This window comes from Dama dama, chromosome 19, assembly GCF_033118175.1.
Source record: "Dama dama isolate Ldn47 chromosome 19, ASM3311817v1, whole genome shotgun sequence".
NCBI lineage: Eukaryota > Metazoa > Chordata > Mammalia > Artiodactyla > Cervidae > Dama > Dama dama.
This window is the reverse complement of record NC_083699.1, coordinates 22,282,861-22,300,045: the sequence shown is the minus strand read 5'-3', so window position 1 is coordinate 22,300,045 and position 17,185 is coordinate 22,282,861. Positions and strand designations below refer to the sequence as shown.

At 39.1% G+C, this 17,185-nt stretch overlaps 1 protein-coding gene across 10 annotated transcripts in view; it reads left to right on the top strand.

Annotated features, from left to right (window-relative positions):
- Positions 1 to 17,185, top strand: part of MECOM (MDS1 and EVI1 complex locus) — a 606,212-nt gene that overhangs the window by 389,696 nt on the left and 199,331 nt on the right. The window contains exon 1 of one of the 10 annotated variants that reach the window (XM_061168284.1): positions 13,249 to 13,335. The exons of the other annotated variants lie outside the window; for them this stretch is intronic. Within the exon in view, the coding sequence (XP_061024267.1) occupies positions 13,309 to 13,335 (27 nt within the window). The 5' untranslated portion in view covers positions 13,249 to 13,308. Of the gene's footprint in view, positions 1 to 13,248; positions 13,336 to 17,185 lie in introns of those variants that run through there. 10 annotated transcript variants of the gene reach the window in all.

Here is a 17,185-nt window from a genome sequence, read left to right as displayed (position 1 = left end):
AGGCTGTGGTGGGGTCTGTGGGATATGGAAAATTTAATAAGGACCATGGGATTACTGCTCCGAGAAGTAATGTTCATGTGTTGAAAAGGCACTGTCAGAATGCCACGGAAGCAGGGCTGCCACATGTCTGTAGCTCGGCTGTTATTGTTCGGCCTGCGTCTGCGCTGCCTGTCCACCGTGGCACTCAAGGGCTCCACAGACACTTTTTATAATGGCCCTGAAGCCTCCCCGGGGCCCTTCGGGTTAGTTGGGAAGGAATTTAAGTCCAATACTTGGCAACAAAAAAAAGGGCTTTTTCACCTTTCCACACATTTGAAAGAAGGGTCAGATTTCTCCTCGTGTTGAAAGAGTCACCGCTGGGGACTAACCTCCTTTCGCTTCGCAGGGGCCACTCTGTGGGCTGTGTTAGGAAGGGCAGTCTCTCCTCTCCTGCTCCTTGAATGAGGAGGGGGAAGCGCCCCAATGTCCAGGGAAGAAGGGGCATCCTACATGCTTGTGAAACAGAGACAGAGGTAGCAATGCTGATATAAAGATATGATTATATAAAAGAATGTTCTTATAATTTCAGTTGTGAGAAGCATATTTGAGTCCCATTGATGGGACTTTAATAAGCTCTATAAATTTTGTGAGCCCCCGTGTCCTTATTTTTAGAAAGAGAAAAATAAGACATACCATATATAATTTTTGTGAGTAGCGCATATTAAGCATGTATATAGATATATGTATATAGGTACAGATTTGTATATACCTACATGTGTACAAGCACATATATGTATAAATGTGTATGTGTTTGGTGTGCACATACACTTTATAAAAATGGACATCAGAATTTTTGCTACAAGAATCCCTCGGAGACTGTGGGACCGTGTGAGATTTCAGATTGTAAAGAGGTCTCATTGTTTGCTGATCAGGAGGAGGAGGGTTCCTGAGAAAATCCTTCTCGCCTGACCAATTGGGAACTTTGGAGATCCTCAGGGTTAAGCTGAGGCAAAAATAGACTTTTTTGGCTAGAGTACATCCCTGCTTAGAGTGAGCAGCAATCCTAGTCTAAACTCTTAAGGTTCCCAAGGCTGTTAGAATGTGACTCAGGCATTCCTGAAAAGCTGTTTCACACCAGATTGTAACATCTACGAGCATGGGGGTATCACAGTCCCATTCCCTATGTGGTAACTTTGAATTCATCTTCCTGGATGGCACAGTCCTCAGAGGGCAGATGGCTCTCTTCAGCAGTCTTGATGGGGGAGTCTGACCTCAACAGAGAAGTCTAGTGACGGAGCCTGGCACTGGTCTATGCACCTGAAGGAACTGTTTCTAATGGGGACACACTCTACAAAGCGCCTTTTGTCCAAGCCGACAGTGGGGGAAACGAGTGGAAATGGAGATAAGTTTATTACACCAAAACTTTGATGTAACAGATAAATATATTATTGATAACACTGCAACCATGACTCTTAGGAAATGTTTTTGATAACATGACACAAATATTAGTATTACCAACTATCAGTAGAAGTCGTTTGCCACAAAGAAAATACAGTTGATTTTGAACAAAGGGAATGGTTATAGGTGTCAGCTATGAGGCTGTGTCACTGTGTAACTATGTCTATTGCCATTTCCTGTTTCAGTGAATTGTGGGCAGAGTAAATTATTTTAAGAAACCTACATGGAAATGCATTTCAAAAATCATTTGGTTTCTTTGTAGTAAAATTAGTTTATTATACATTAAAAAAAGAGAGGATGCCCAGGAAAATTGTACCCAGAAATTTAGGAGATGAGATTTATGATTTGATAGTTCAGCTTGGCAAATGGAAGTGAGCTGGAGATGGCTTCTTTCATATTTAAACTGTAATCTGTTTTATTATTATTATTATTATTTTAATAATCAAGGTAGTTTATTATTTTTTCCTGGAAAGCAAGCTATTTTTTCTCTTATTATGTAAATAAATCTTGTATTTAATACATATACTCATTCTTCCCCTTTACCCTTCACTCTCCCTTTTCCCTTCAATTCTGTAGTCATTTACTGAACATCTACTATGCCCTAAGTGCAATTTAAGTTAAGTTACTAGACATGCAAAAAGAAAGTAGATTGAGTTTCTGATTCTGAGTAACTCATACGATTTCTTTCGTTAAAATTCTGGAGGTGATTGAAGTAATCATCTCCTCTGGAAAAAATTGTTCTCATGGGAAAAAATTTTCTTTTAGAAATTACTCTAAAAGAGAGATCTCTCAACTGAGTGTTCATTTGCCAGGGGCTATAAAAGATGGTCTCATAAGATCATCTTAATAAAAATCATACGACCTGTTTTTACTTTATTGTCATTGTTTGTGCTCAGCCTCATCCAACTCTTTGCGACCCCATGGACTGTAGCCTGCCAGGCTCCTCAGTTCGTGAAATTTTCCAGGCAAGAATTTGGAACAGATTGTCATTTCCTATTCCAGGGGATCTTCTCAATTCAGAGATCTTCTCACCGCAGAGACTGAACCTAAGTCTCCTGTGTCTCCCGCATTGGCAGGTGGATTCTTTATCACTATTCCACCTGGGAAGCCCACTGCACAGTGGTAAAGAATCCACCTGCCAATGCAGGAGATGCAGGTTTGATCCCTGGGATGGAAAGATCCCCTGGAGAAGGGAATGGCAACCTGCTGCAGTATTCTTGCCTGAAAAATTCCACGAACAGAGGAACCTGATAGGCTACTGTCCATGCGGTTGAAGAGTCAGATGTGACTGAGCAGTCATACATTGGCCTATTTTAAATTTAGCTTCATCAATATTATATTACTATGTATGTATTGGATTGGCCAAAATGTTCATTTGATGTTTTCCTTAAGATATTACAGAAAAACCTGAATGAACTTTTTGGCCAACCCAATATTAGTACATTAGCATAGAGAAAACTATGTAAATAAATATATATGTACATTGGGCAATGCATGCTGAAAAATTTTTACTGACAGGGACTGTGACAATAAACATTTGAGGACTACTGTTCTAGATTTTATTCTTTATGAGAGCAGAGAGCCTCTGCACTTTGTTCAGCCCTTTGCTGTGAGTGACAGTGTCTGGCACATTTGGGCACAATAAATATTTGAGAAAAGAATAAATAAATGAACAAGCGAACTAACAAATGGTGTATCTACCTTTCCTTCAGCATTTCTATGTAAAAACTGCTACCTCTAATAAACCATTAACAAGTGGCATATAGTTTTTTAAAAGACTTATATGGAGATAGATATCTTTTCCTTATTTTCGAGTCTAATTGTGGGTCTATGCAGCACCATATTAGAGGAGAAATCTTCTGGAGGGAACAGAGATTTGTTCTCCATCAAATCATACATTTTGGGCTACTGTGCATATTGCTTAATTGCTTGGCTTTGAAAATAGCCTATCATGGACCTAACACTTGAAGGAACTCAAAGAAATGTGATGGTAGACCATCACATCCTTTCTAGGCAGGATGATACAGACAAACTGGTTTGCACTCTAAGCAATCTCTACATCCTCCCCCAGGAATCTACTTAAATGCTGGAATTCAGGTGTGCATTTAAAGATAATGGTTACTTGACCAAGGAAAAATATGGTAAGGATAAGCACCTTAGGCTTGTTGAATGAGCAATGCTTAACAGGGTCGTTTTTTTTTTTTTTTTCCTTTGTTTCAGTAGAGAGGAGGAGGTAGGTTTTGTGAATTCATGGAAAGCTTGGAAGTGTAGCAATATAGTCCAAAAGAAATAATACGCAAAAAATTCAGAACAAACAACCCTGGTGTCTAATGCTGATGTTTTCTTTACATCAGTACTTCTCTGACTGAGATGTGAATGTGTTACCCTTTGGGCTTTGTTAAAATTCAGATTCTGACTTGGCATTACTGGGGTGGGACTGAGATTCTGCATTTCTAACAGGTTTCCACTTGATGCTGGTGTGTTTATCCATAGATCATCTTTGAATAGCAAGATTCTGCATTATAGCTGGTACACATGTGATAGGGTTAAAGTCAACCTTGCTGAGTAGGTTGGTGTAGCTTGCTTAGGATAATCAGAACAATTATTTTTTTTTTTTGCTGTTTAGTGAAAATTTTTGAAAATTGTCACTACTGCTTTTCAGCTGGGCTATCACAATAATCCCAGACTTTGGTTAGTATCTCTTCCCTGCTCCGAGCTTCCTCCAATGCCATCAGTCCTTTCTGTCTAAAACACAGTATCATCATACAACTCCCAGCTATAAAGGCCCACAGTGGCCAGCAAGGAGATCAAACCAGTCCATCCTAAAGGTAATCAACTCTGAATATTCTGAATATGCTGAAGCTGAAGCCCCAATACTTTGGCCACATGATGAGAAGAGTCAACTCACTGGAAAGACCTTGATGCTGTGAAAGATTGAGGGCGGGAGGAGAAGGGGGTGACAGAGGACAAGGGGGTTGGATGGCACCACCGACTCAATGGACATGAGTTTGAACAAGCTCCGGGAGATAAAGAAAGACTGGGAAGCCTGGCGTGCTATAGTCCATGAGACTGCAGAGTCAGACATGATAGTGTCTGAACAACAGTGGTGCTCCATTCATCCAACAGGATGAATTACAGCATGTTAGAGCCTAAACTCTGCCACTTACCTTTCACCCACATCTCCTGCCTGCCTCTACCTGTCCCATGGCCACACCCCTCCCCATCCATGTATGTTTTATTCCATCCACCCCACATACAGCATGCATGCTCTTTTGCTTCCATGAAATTTCATTTCTAAATCTGTTCTGGTTCTTTAAACAATTGCTTATTTATAAACTTACCTCATTATGTTGAAAAAAGTTATAAACAACTATATTTATAAACTTCTTACAAGGGAATGGTGGGGTATTAAATTGTGTGTTTGTGTGTGCTTGTGTGTGCTTGTGTGTGTGATACCTGACCTTATAAATTACATAGTGAACACACAATAAATGCTTGTTGAATGGATACACTAGATCCCTGATACAACCACAGTTGTGTTGGGTTAGGATGTGAGGTGGATAAATTGTTATAAAACTTGAAAGAAAGTAAATTAATTAGGCTCAGATAATTGTCTGGATTTTACAATAAATTGCTCACGATAACAAGTTTATGATTAAAGAAATCATGAAAATTGCAAATATTACAGAGCAGTTTATTTAGCTGGTCTTGACCGATGAATGGCATATTGAGAGTCGTAGAGAAAGATGGCTCTAGCTCCAGATTGTGTCTCATCCTGTGTCACGTTCTGGAGATTTTTCTCCCTTCCAGCCAACTTTATTTCACTCAGAAGAGTTATAGTCTGGGTGACTTATGGCCAACAATGATAGCTGGCCCATTTGTCTTTCTCCCCTCTAACTCTCTGGTTTATAATTTCTATCTGTGGGACTGTTGTTCATTTCAAAGAGATCTCTATGGAAGAACTTTCAAGGGTGGTGCTTTAAAAAATCTTGACCCATTCATAACAACAATAAAACACCAGACTTTGGTTTTGCAAGCAAGATAGCAGAGACTTTGCCTTTGGGAAAACAACAGAAAAGGCCACAATCAAAGGGGTCAGCTTGTTTTGTTAGAACAGCAGTGTTGGTTAAGAAAAGAAAACAACTAGTGACCAGGCAACCGTATTGTTAATTAAAATGTAGATTAATATTGAATATAGTTTTTAAGATGTACTTAAATAAGTAGGTGTTAACTAAATAGCTTTATCTTTGATTTTGTTATCGAAAAACTATATGTGCATACAGTTATATTTTCATACCCAGAAACGTACATATACAAACATGTAAAATATCTTTAATTTCCTGGAATGGAATTCTCTAGCATCTCTACTGCTGGAAATTCAGAAGACACCCTTTTTCTTCTTTTTTTTCTCTTTTCTATTCCCACGAGTTTCCCTTTTTGTGTTTCTACCACCATCATCCACTTACCCTTGCCCACTCTTTTCTCCCCTTCTATGTATCACATATTTCCCACTCAACAACTATTTAACAGGCGCCTTGCTCTGGTCTTCCTTTGTGCAGTAGGAGGAGAGAGGGGAGAGTGGTATTGAAGAAATGTACGCAGTAAATTCCAATGTTGCAGCCAGTGAACAAGACCCTTGATTATAAACACAAGGCAAAGGCATGATTTGAACCACAAGAAAGATTGGGATTTGTGGTCACGCCCTAGCCTGACTCTAGATTGCTGAGGTCCTGGTTATTATGGTGGTGCATGAGGTATAGGCAAGCTAAGCCCCTGACCAATTTGGAGAAAATGCTTAGGAATTCAAATATAGATCGAATTAGAAACACACTAGGGGCTTCCCTGGTGGCTCAGATGGTAAAGAATCTGCCTGCAATGCAGGAGGCCCGGTTTCCATCCCTGGGTCAGGAAGATCTCCTGGGGAAGGGAATGGCAACCCACTCTAGTATTCTTGCCTGGAGAATCCCATGGCCAGAGGAGCCTGGCAGGATACAGTCCATGGGATCTCAAAGAGTTGGACAGGACTGAGTGACTAACATTTCACATTTTCATTTCAAAAACACACTTGGGTAAACTAAAGCAACCCTGAGTGGATTGCTCAGTTTAATTTACTGTACAGTTCTGTCAAATAATGAGGGCAAAGACCATTTTACTTTTTCATTTAGAACCAACTCAGGTGAGTACACCCGAATCTCCCAGGACAGGGCATTAGTGACCCTCCAGTGAGGGGAGTTGGGAGTGGCCAGAAGTGCAACTTATTTCAATGGTTGGAATGCCCATGATTTCAAAATACTGAGTGTTCCCTAAGTGTCTTGACACCTCTGGAAAGACTCAGTTCCCAATATTTGACTTGTCTTTCAGGATCAAATAAATGCTAGATTGGTGAATGAAGCAAGGACCTGACTGGAAGGAGAGTGAGTTGGTCACTTGTCAGGACTCTCTCTGGACCACATTGGCTCCAGACTGTTCTAAGGCAGTGCCCTTTGACCTCTCGGCTTCCCCCATTTTTTTATTTTGTTGTCTGCCATTCCAGCATTTTGCTTATCAGAGTATTAGAGCATCAATATGAATAACCCTGTAGCTGTATGGGCAAAGCTAATGAAACTTTCCAACCAGCTTTTGGAAACAACCCTTGCAGAGTCAGGTATCTGACAGTATACAGAAACACATATTTTCCATGTTCACTTCTTTGTTACCACTCTTAAAAGCCTGCTAAGTATTTCCTGTATGAATTTAGCACACTGTGGCTTAAAATTTACATTCAAGCATTGATAACTTGGACCTCATTTGTAGGCATTGAGAACTAGATCTGGATTTGTTGGGACTGAACTTGTTTAATATGTAGACTGACCAAATAACCAGAGATTTTGGCAGAGTTAAGACTTGCCTTGGAGTGAACACGGAAGTGTGATAGCTGCCTCAGGTATGTCAGGTTAGTAAGGTTAATATAGTCCTTTATAGCGAGAGAGAGAGAGAAATAATGGAGCATTTGCTTATGTATCCCACAGAGCCTGGTGGGAAATATAAGTGTGATGTACAGACGAGATCCCCATATATCATATTTGTAAAAATGTGCCGTTGGTCATTCAACAAATGCTTCTTGAAAGTTTGCATTGCTCCAGAAACTGTGCCTGGTGCTGTGGTATAAGTATAGCACTTAAGGTACTTCTTCAAAAAAAGAATCTTGAGTTTGTCCACTCAGAAACACTTAGAACCAAGAGAATAATTAAGATTTCTTCGGGGTTAGGAAAGGAAACACTGCAATGGACATGATTAATGGAATGGATCTGAGTTTTGCTGGAATAGATGGCACAGGGGCATCTCTTTGGGAGAAACCCTGGTTGGAAGTCAAGAAGAATGAATTGTGGTGTGAACTCCCTTGTTACAGTCTTGTTTAGTAGTTTAGCAGAGTTCACGTCTGGGACCCTCCTGAGAATTAGCCATTGTGGAGAACAGAGAGCCAAGAAGAAACTGAAGTAATATATATTGAAAGGCTTAATCTGATCTCTTGCCTGTCTTCAAAAGAAGCTTCATTTGTAAAGGACATGCATGATCGTGAAGAAAGAACCCCCATTAGGCACTGCAGAATTAATGAAAGAGTCTGTGTCCAAAGCCTCTGGTGCAGTGAGGTTAAGGATTTGCTCTGTGCCCAGTTGGGAGATACGCTGGAGCGGGACTAAATTTCATCTCCTGGATTTTTTGCTCAGCAGAGCACAATTCCTTTCTCTTGCTGTAAATTAAGATTTATCTGACAAGATGCTTCCGCGTGGAAACAGAAGAGTTAGAACCTAGCGGAGCAGGGTTTACGCTCATTCAATCTTGTTGGCTTCTCTCTTCACTTTGTTTTTGGGGATGGCTTATGTTTGACTTCTCCACGTGTTTAGAGAGTCAAGGAGAAAATGAACTAGGCTTGAAAGCTACTCAGGGTGAGGACCAGAGAAATACCATTGAGGCAGATCAAACGCACATATCTGCTTCCTCTCTTATTCTGTGTTTGAAAAGTATCCTCATGACCTAAGAGAGCAGAGCAAACGTCATGGAGTGAAAGGAATTCCTAGAAAATATGTGGTGTCAGTGTGTGTATGTGCACGTGCACACATGTGAGCATGTTTTTAACATAAATTGGCTCATAACATATCTTTATGCAGTTTCACTTTCACTGAATATATATGTATATGTGTGTGCATATAATATACACACACCAATATATTTGTAATAGCAAAAATTTTATAAATAGTGCTAATTTTGTGTTATGAACATTGTAAGCACTTTGGCTACTCCAAATTACTTAATATAGGCTTACTACATTCTTATAAATCACAGTTTGGTTACTCCTTAATTGTTGACTTTAGGCTACTTCCATTTTTGTTGTTGTTGCTATGAACAACGCTGCACCAAATTTCCATGTGCATGCTTTCTTAGATATGTGTGAGCAGTTGCAAAAGAATGAAGAAGACCTAATACACTTCATCTGATAACAGCGGTTGCCTCTGAGAAGGGAGAGAGGACATGAATGGATTCTCCTGTGGGTAGAGGGACTTTCAGTTCAGTTCAGTTCAGTCACTCAGTCGTGTCCGACTCTTTGTGACCCCATGGACTGCAGCACGCCAGGCCTCCCTGTCCATCACCTACTCCCGGAGTTTACTCACACTCATATCCATTGAGTTCATGATGCCATCCAACCATCTCATCCTCTGTCATCACCTTCTCCTCCCGCCTTCAGTCTTTGCCAGCATCAGGGTCTTTTCCAATGAGTCAACTTTTCATATCAGGTGGCCAAAATATTGGAGTTTCAGCTTCAGCATCAGTCCTTCCAATGAACACTCAGGACTGATTTCCTTTAGGGTGCACTAGTTACTGGTTGGGTCTCCTTGCAGTCCAGGGAACTCTCAAGAGTCTTCTCCAACACCACAGTTCAAAAGCATCAATTCTTTAGCGCTCAGCTTTCTTTATAGTTCCACTCTCACATCCATACATGACTACTAGAAAAACCATAGCTTTGACTAGATGGATCTTTGTTGGCAAAGTAATGTCTCTGCTTTTTAATATGCTATCTAGGTTGGTCATAGCTTTTCTTCCAAGGAGCAAGGGTCTTTTAATTTCATGGCTGCAGTCACCATCTGCAGTGATTTTGGAGATCCCCAAAATAAAGTCTGTCATTGTTTCCACTGTTTCTCCATCTATTTGCCATGAAGTGATGGGATTGGATGCTATAATCTAAGTTTTCTGAATGTTGAGTTTTAAGCCAACTTTTCACTCTCCTCTTTCTCTTTCACTGAGGCTCTTCAGTTCTTCACTTTCTGCCATAAGGGTGGTGTCATCTGCATATCTGAGGTTGTGGATAGTTCTCCTGGCAATCTTGATGACAACTTGTACTTCATCCAGCCTGGCATTTCTCATGATGTACTCTGCATATAAGCTAAATAAGCAGGGTGACAATATACAGCCTTGACATACTGCTTTCCTGATTTGGAACCAGCCTGTGTTCCATGTCCAGTTCTAACTGTTGCTTCCTGACCTGCATACAGAGTTCTTAAGAGGCAGGTCAGGTGGTCTGGTATTCCCATCTCTTTCAGAATTTTCCACAGTTTATTGTGATCCACATAGTCAAAGGCTTTGGCATAGTCAATAAAGAGGGACTTTAGCTTTACGTTTAATGCTATTCAATGTTTTTCAAGAAAATCTTAGAAAATTTATTTATTGCTTGTGCAATAAAATTAATTTTAGAAATGAATTCTGGGCTAGAAGTCCTTAAAATTATAACCTAATGAATCTGACCTTTGCCTCCTCCCTTTTAAGTTACCACCTGCCATTAAATCCTGGATGTGGAGCCATGGCAGACAAATACAATGTTAAATGTTATAGTGCTTTGTAAAATGCTATATGCATACATTCAAATGACTCAATCTAACATCCCTGGATTTCAATAACTAAAAGTACCAGAGAATCCACAAGAAGAAAATATTCCAGTGAGTGTACTCTAGTTTTGACAAAGATGTCATCTAGATGGAAAAGAAAAAGGAATTTGGTATATGTGCTGCTGAAGTGAGCACAGAAAAAGGAATTTGGGTTAGTAAATTAGTAAAAATTTGGGTTAGTAAATTAGTAAAAAATCAATTTAATGTGGTAACGTAATTTTGAAAATTTCATAGTCACTGAAATTTTATTTTATTGCAGTTGTACTAATTAGAATCAAGTACGCTTTTAAATATTTCCATTGCAAACCAGTTTAATCTGTAACTAACGCTGGACATATAGTCTCTGGAGCCTTAGATCTGTACAGCTGTTATAACCATGTGACCACCCCACACGTGAAAGCATGTGGACACACACGTCATTGAATGGGAGCAGTAAAAAGGGAAAAAAAGGGAGAGAGTGAAATCAAATTGTGTATTTTAAATTGACATTTGTGTTTCATTGGAAAACTAAGATATTTGTCAGGATATCAGTGTTCTGATACAGAGAATGACCTTGGGATGTTATCAAGCCCTCCTGCTCACAAGATACAGCATACTTTACATATTCCAGGCAAGCGACTTTCCAAAAACAGACCTAATGACAACACCTGTATAACCATTTCTAATCCTGAGCAAATTTCAGCAGTGAAGACTTCTTTGGACATCTCTCCCCATGAAGAAATAGGTTACTTGCTCTATTCTGTTTAAGAATGATACCTTTTATAGCAATCTGTTTTGAGGTCAGAGCAAAGGGTGCCAGGTAGTTTTGACTTCTTGGTTTACTTAAAGTTCTTGCCGTAGTAATAGAGGCGCAGACATAGAGAACGGCCTTGTGGACACAGCAGGGGGGGAGAGGGTAGGACGAATTGAGAGAGTAGCCTTGACGTGTATGCTCTGCCATGTGTAAAATAGACAGTTTGTGGGAAGTTGCCGTATAATGCAGGGAGCTCAGTCCAGCTCTGTGATGACCCAGAGGGGTGAGATGGGGGCTGGGGTGGGAGGGAGGCTCAAGAAGGAGCAGATATTTGTATATTTATGGCTGCTTCACGTTGCTGTATGGCAGAAACCAACACAACATTATAAAGCAACTATCTTCCAATTAAAAATAAATAATAAAAATAAATAAATAAAATTGTAAAAAAAGATTAAAAATCCAGTCCCTAAATTTTTATTAATCATCCTATTATATAGAGAACTAAATTTCTAACTATTGAATTGTGATTCTAAAATTCTCACTTTCAACCATTCGTAAGAGGTCTCTTCAATTGATAAAAAGAAAATAACTCTCAGATATAAAGATAAAATTGAAGTTACAGCTTAAAAAAGTCCTTACCTTAACGTCACTACTGTGGGCCATCCACACCATCTTGGCAGGCCCTAGGGTGAACGTTCTCTGTATGAGGTCATGCTTTGGATACCGTAAAGTATATTAGCACACACACACACACAAACACACAAACACGCACACACACTTACATCTGTACCTTTCCAGGTGGAAGGAAGCACTTCATGGTGAACTCTCCCTGAAACTTGACTACTTAGCCTAAGTTTTGCCCTGCCTATTTTCTGATTTTTTTTTTCCTAAATAAAGATTGAGCCAAAGCGAGAATAAAAGTTTTTTTATGGTTTGACTATGCTGCTCCCTATTGTACACTTTTATGGAGCCATGGGTTTTTATTTCAGTTTATATTGTATATCAGTGCTCACTTTAAAGTCTGTTATGAGCTCTGGAATCTGACCTGTCCAGCAGAATGTTCTGCAGTGATGAAAATGTCCTATAATCTGTGCTGTCCAGTGTGGCAGCCACTCGTCCTACTTAGGTATTGAGTACTTGAATGTGACTAGTGCAAATGAGAAACTAAACTGACTTTTTAATTGAAGTATAGTTGGTTTACAATATTGCATTAGTGCTAAATTTAAAATGGTACTTATTTTAATAATTTTCAGTATAAATGGTCACATATGGTGAATGACTACTGTATTTGACAATATCTCCATAGATCATTTTGTCACATTCGTAAAGATCTAGAGAAATGTCAGCATTTATATTGTAGCCTTTTCATGTGAAAAAGCGACTCCTTTGGCTCTGCTAAACATTACTTAATTTGCTTCTAGAATTTGTATTCTAATCTTGTCCTCCAGGGTTTATTTTGCCCTGGCCTTTTGATTTTTTTCCACTCAGTCCCCATACTACCTTCAGCTAGTAGCTATTTTTGAAAACTTACATTCTGAAACAGGAAAATATGCTTAGTCCATGAAGTTATAACTTTACAGAATGGGTTTCTTACATTTTGTAGTTCATATGATCAGATTTACTTGGATTTAAACAAATAATGTTTCTTGAACACCTACCTTTCTTGAAAAATCAGATTTTAAAATTAGCACCAATCCTCGCTGATCTTTAAGGAACTTTGGAGAGGTGTGACTCATTCCTTCCTGCCTGTCCAGATTTGGAATGCTCTGGCTTAGAAGCCTTCACACAGCCATGACTTAACACAGGCTTAATCAGGGACAAAGCGCATCTTCCTCCCGGGGTTTCCAAGAAATAAATTGCCAATGAGTAAGAATTTCCTGCTGCCCTTGGAGGGCTTAGGATGAGCAATAATTCTCTAGGAGTGGGTAGAATGTTGAAGCAGTAAATATGCATGCTGTCCCCACCCTGTTCTTCATACACGCCGCCTGAGATAATAGTCCTATAGAGAAACCGCAGTGTTCCCAAGTACTGCTCACAAGCTCCACTTTGCTTAGAGACCAACCAGGATGCACAAAAGACATAACTGATACTGCCTAGATAATTATTGACTAGTTTTAGTATTAATGGTGAGGATTGTATTCATTTTCTCTTCCTGGTGGTGTTTCACTGATAGAGGTTGCTTATTTCTGTGTAGAAGCATGATGGTTTTCACTCTTTGCGATGAGAACTTCAGCAACCCAGACAAAGGTAATATAGGGCTTTAACATTTTGAAACATTCCCTTTAAAATTCATCTCTGTAATTTGGAATGTGCAGGTGGGGGCAGATGGACAAATTGTATAGTATAGTTTGTATACCTCTGCTTTTTGACAGATGTTCTGAATTGTAAAGATGCCTTATTTGCCGCAAAGGGGTGCTAGGGAGATGCGTCTTTGTAAATATCGAAATGATCACAGAAAACAGCACGTGGGCAGCTGAAGCACAACTCACTCAACCTTGTTTGTTTAGAAACAGTTTTCTTCTTCTGCAGCTGTCTGCCTCTTTTCATATTCCTGTGTCTTGGGGAAATGGATGTTTTCAGCAGAAGTTAATGGGATGAGATTATCTCTATTCATCTACCTTGCTCCCCTCTGCCTCAGCTCATAGTCTCTCCATCCTCTCGAACTCCCTTTCTCCTGCCCTCACCAGATGTGAGGGAGGTAGAGTTGACCTCCTGCACGTGGTGCCTACCCCATGACCCTCTTCTCTCTGTTGGAAAGGGGTGAGGGATGAAGTGTGGGAAATTACGTTGCCAGACAAAGAAGAGTTGCTCGAAAGTCTTATGTTGAAGTCACTGAACAGCTACTGACTTTCAAAGGCCATGGGAGGGCCAGGTGTGTAAATGATTTGCGTTCCCTCTCTTAACACTCTCACTGTGAAGTTGTCATCCACCTCCAGCATCTAAGGTGGTCTCCTCTGTGTCCAGATATAATTTTAAAATTATACCAGGACCTCATCAGAATATATCTTAGGGAGTATCTTGATATGAAATATTTTATCCTCATTTACTGTTATGTTAATCGTAAAATATGATATTTTCTTTCTTTACAACCAGGTTCCTTGTGTCCATCTTTCACCACAGAACATTTTGGGGCAGTGGAGAGAAATCTAGACTGGGTTTCTGTCACTAACTAATTGTGCAGTGCGTTGAAAGGCCTGTGCTAGGTGATCACTGTGGTCTCTTTACCTCCAGGAGTTTGCAGTTCTGATTCTTCCAGAGCCTATGACTCACTCCATTTCTCATTTCAGCCACTTCTCATTCTCTCATGAATCTTGTGAGACCCTCCAGTTGTCCTACTTTGGGAATTAATGCACTTTCACAAGCCTCAGTAGAGACTCTGCATTTAGCAATGTGAATTCTTACTGCCAAAGGGTTAATCTTCTGAGACTAAGTGCAGATTGGGTAGAATAACAGATCAATGGTTGCACCCTGCTGTGAGTAGGGTGTTCAATCATGCAGGTTTCCAGCCAGATTTCTAGAAATCTGCATCACAGAAGTCATCTGGGTGTCACACCCTGAGGAACTCTCGGTTAATGTGTGCTGAACAGAAATATCCAGTTTATGCCTATAGGGTAGTTTTCATTGGCATGAGCTTATTTAAGCGCACACAAAAAATGGCCTTGGTAGCGTTAATTTTTTTTATGGGCAGTTGCAGGATAGCTGGTCTTGGAATGTTAGCAGCACTGTTGCAGAACTAAAAATGTTACCCTGAGTCATTTTAACAGTGCAATAAATATCTGATTTGAAAACACAGACATTACAAAAAATTTATAAACTTTCAAAGTCTTTTTTGGTTGTTGTTTTAACTTTGGAGTGTTAAAGCTGCCTTTTCCTTCCCTGACTTTCTCAATAAGTGATTGTTTGGCTTGGTGAGTTAGATGATTCCTTGATGATTTGACATTGAGGTGTTTGTGCTTTGACAAAAAGATGCCTGGTGATGAGACCCTGTCCCCTTATCAGGACAGTTTGGCTTCAAAGGCCGTGTGCAGGCCTGGGGTTGAACACTCTGAGTCCTGTGCCAAGGACAGTCCTTTGATATGGAGGGAGTGGCTCTCGAGGAGGGAGGATGTCATTTCAGACCTCAGTTACTTAGTTTGATGCATGCTCAGAAAGCCAACTGCCACAACCAGGGACACCTGGGAATAGCTATCCTGTGGGATTGACTCCCACTGGAGAAATGAGACTAGTCCCTATCACTGTCCACATAGAGAGAGACTGCAGGTCAAAGAGGTCTGTACCTCATACTTAATTATAGCATCTACTAAGGTTGTGGCCAAGGTATAGCATCTACCCGTCATGGCCAAGAAGACCTCAGCTTTTTATCATCACTTTTAAAGCTTTAGTATTATAACAAAAATTTAAAAATTGAAAACAATTTTACTCTTTTAAGATTTGCTTGACTCCACCTAATTAACTTTATTACTGTTTCACCTTTTTCTTACTTAATATTTTATTCTAAATATGGACCTATGTTTTCACAGTGGCTTTATAATTATTATCGTAATTGTTAGTCTATCCATGTATAACTGTTTGTTTAAATTTCCCTCTATTGTTAGTCTCTTGCATAATTTATAATTTAATACCATGAAATGTAACACAACAAATAAAGTAACAAATGTAGCTTTTACATATAGTTTATATGTATTCAGGAAAACTTAAAACAATAAAATTATAAAGGCAAAAAGTATAAACATCTTAATATTTTTGTAAATATTATACATATTTTATTTATATGTATATATTTCTTTCCTTGCTTTCTCAAGGTGTTCTAACTGTTTTCAAAGCCTTTAGCATAAGTCTACTTACTTGCCCTGTTTAATATTTAAAATATCTTTTAATATATAAAATTTTAAATTATGATTAGATACACAAATTGTGTAAATTGTATGTGTGTGTATGTATATATGGAGCTTCCCCTGTGGCTCAGCAGGTAAAGAATCCATCTGCAATGCAGGAGCCGAAGAAGATGTGGGTTTGATCCCTGGGTTGGGAATATACCCCGGAGGAGGGCAGGGCAACCCCCTCCAGTATTCCTGCCTCGAGAATCCCTATGGACAGAGGAGCCTGGTGGGCTAAGTCTATAACTTTGCAAAGAATCAGACATGCCTGAAGAAGACAGCACACACGCACATATGTATATATGTATACAAATACATATATCTGTATACATATATGTATATGTATAACACGGAATCCTAAAATTTCTTTGTAATGAGCTTCAGGTGTCTTGAAAATGAGTAATTTGTTCATGTTCTTAAGATTTCTTTTTCTCTTATTTGAATATCTATTTCTGTTCACTGTCCTTGTTTTTATAAATTTGACTTAGCAAATTAGTGAGATGTAACTTTTGATATAATCCATCTCTTAAAACTTTATCATTTATTGTCCAGATTCTGATGCCAGACACTAGGCTAGACCATTGCTCCTTTCTGATTGGGGTTCAGTGAGTTTGTGAATGTTTTGTATTATCCATTTTTATAATGTGTGCTTGAATGTACACAGTGAAATAATACCTTTTTAAATGACTGTTAGGAAAATTCACACAGCATCTATGCTTGGGCCAACTGAGTGTGATTAAAAAATAGATATATATTTTAAAAATTAAATATGTAAAATGTTTATATAATATATATATAATTATATAATACATAAATATAAGGCAAGAATTAGATAATATTTCTAAATCAAGTTACTTAATGGCAAACTGTGCCGTAACGAAGCCTACTCTCTTTTTAAAATCCAAGTAAAACTGTAGAAATCAAAGGTTTTACGTAACAAGAAAGAGTACCAAAGAACTAGAATAATTAACTTTAGGTGTCAGAGAAGTCTAAACAAATTGAGAACCTACTCAAGATGTACTTGAACACCAGAGGCAAATGATACCTTCATTTTCCTGGCATTAAGTGACGTTAGATTAGGAATTCCTGTTACAGAGAGCATGACTAGGGTTTTTACTGAACAAGATGCCAAAAAATGAGGAAACCTGTTCTAATTTGTCAAGAGATTACCTGGAATCCAGTTGTGTTTTCTGCCAGGTTAACCTGTGAAACACGATGAT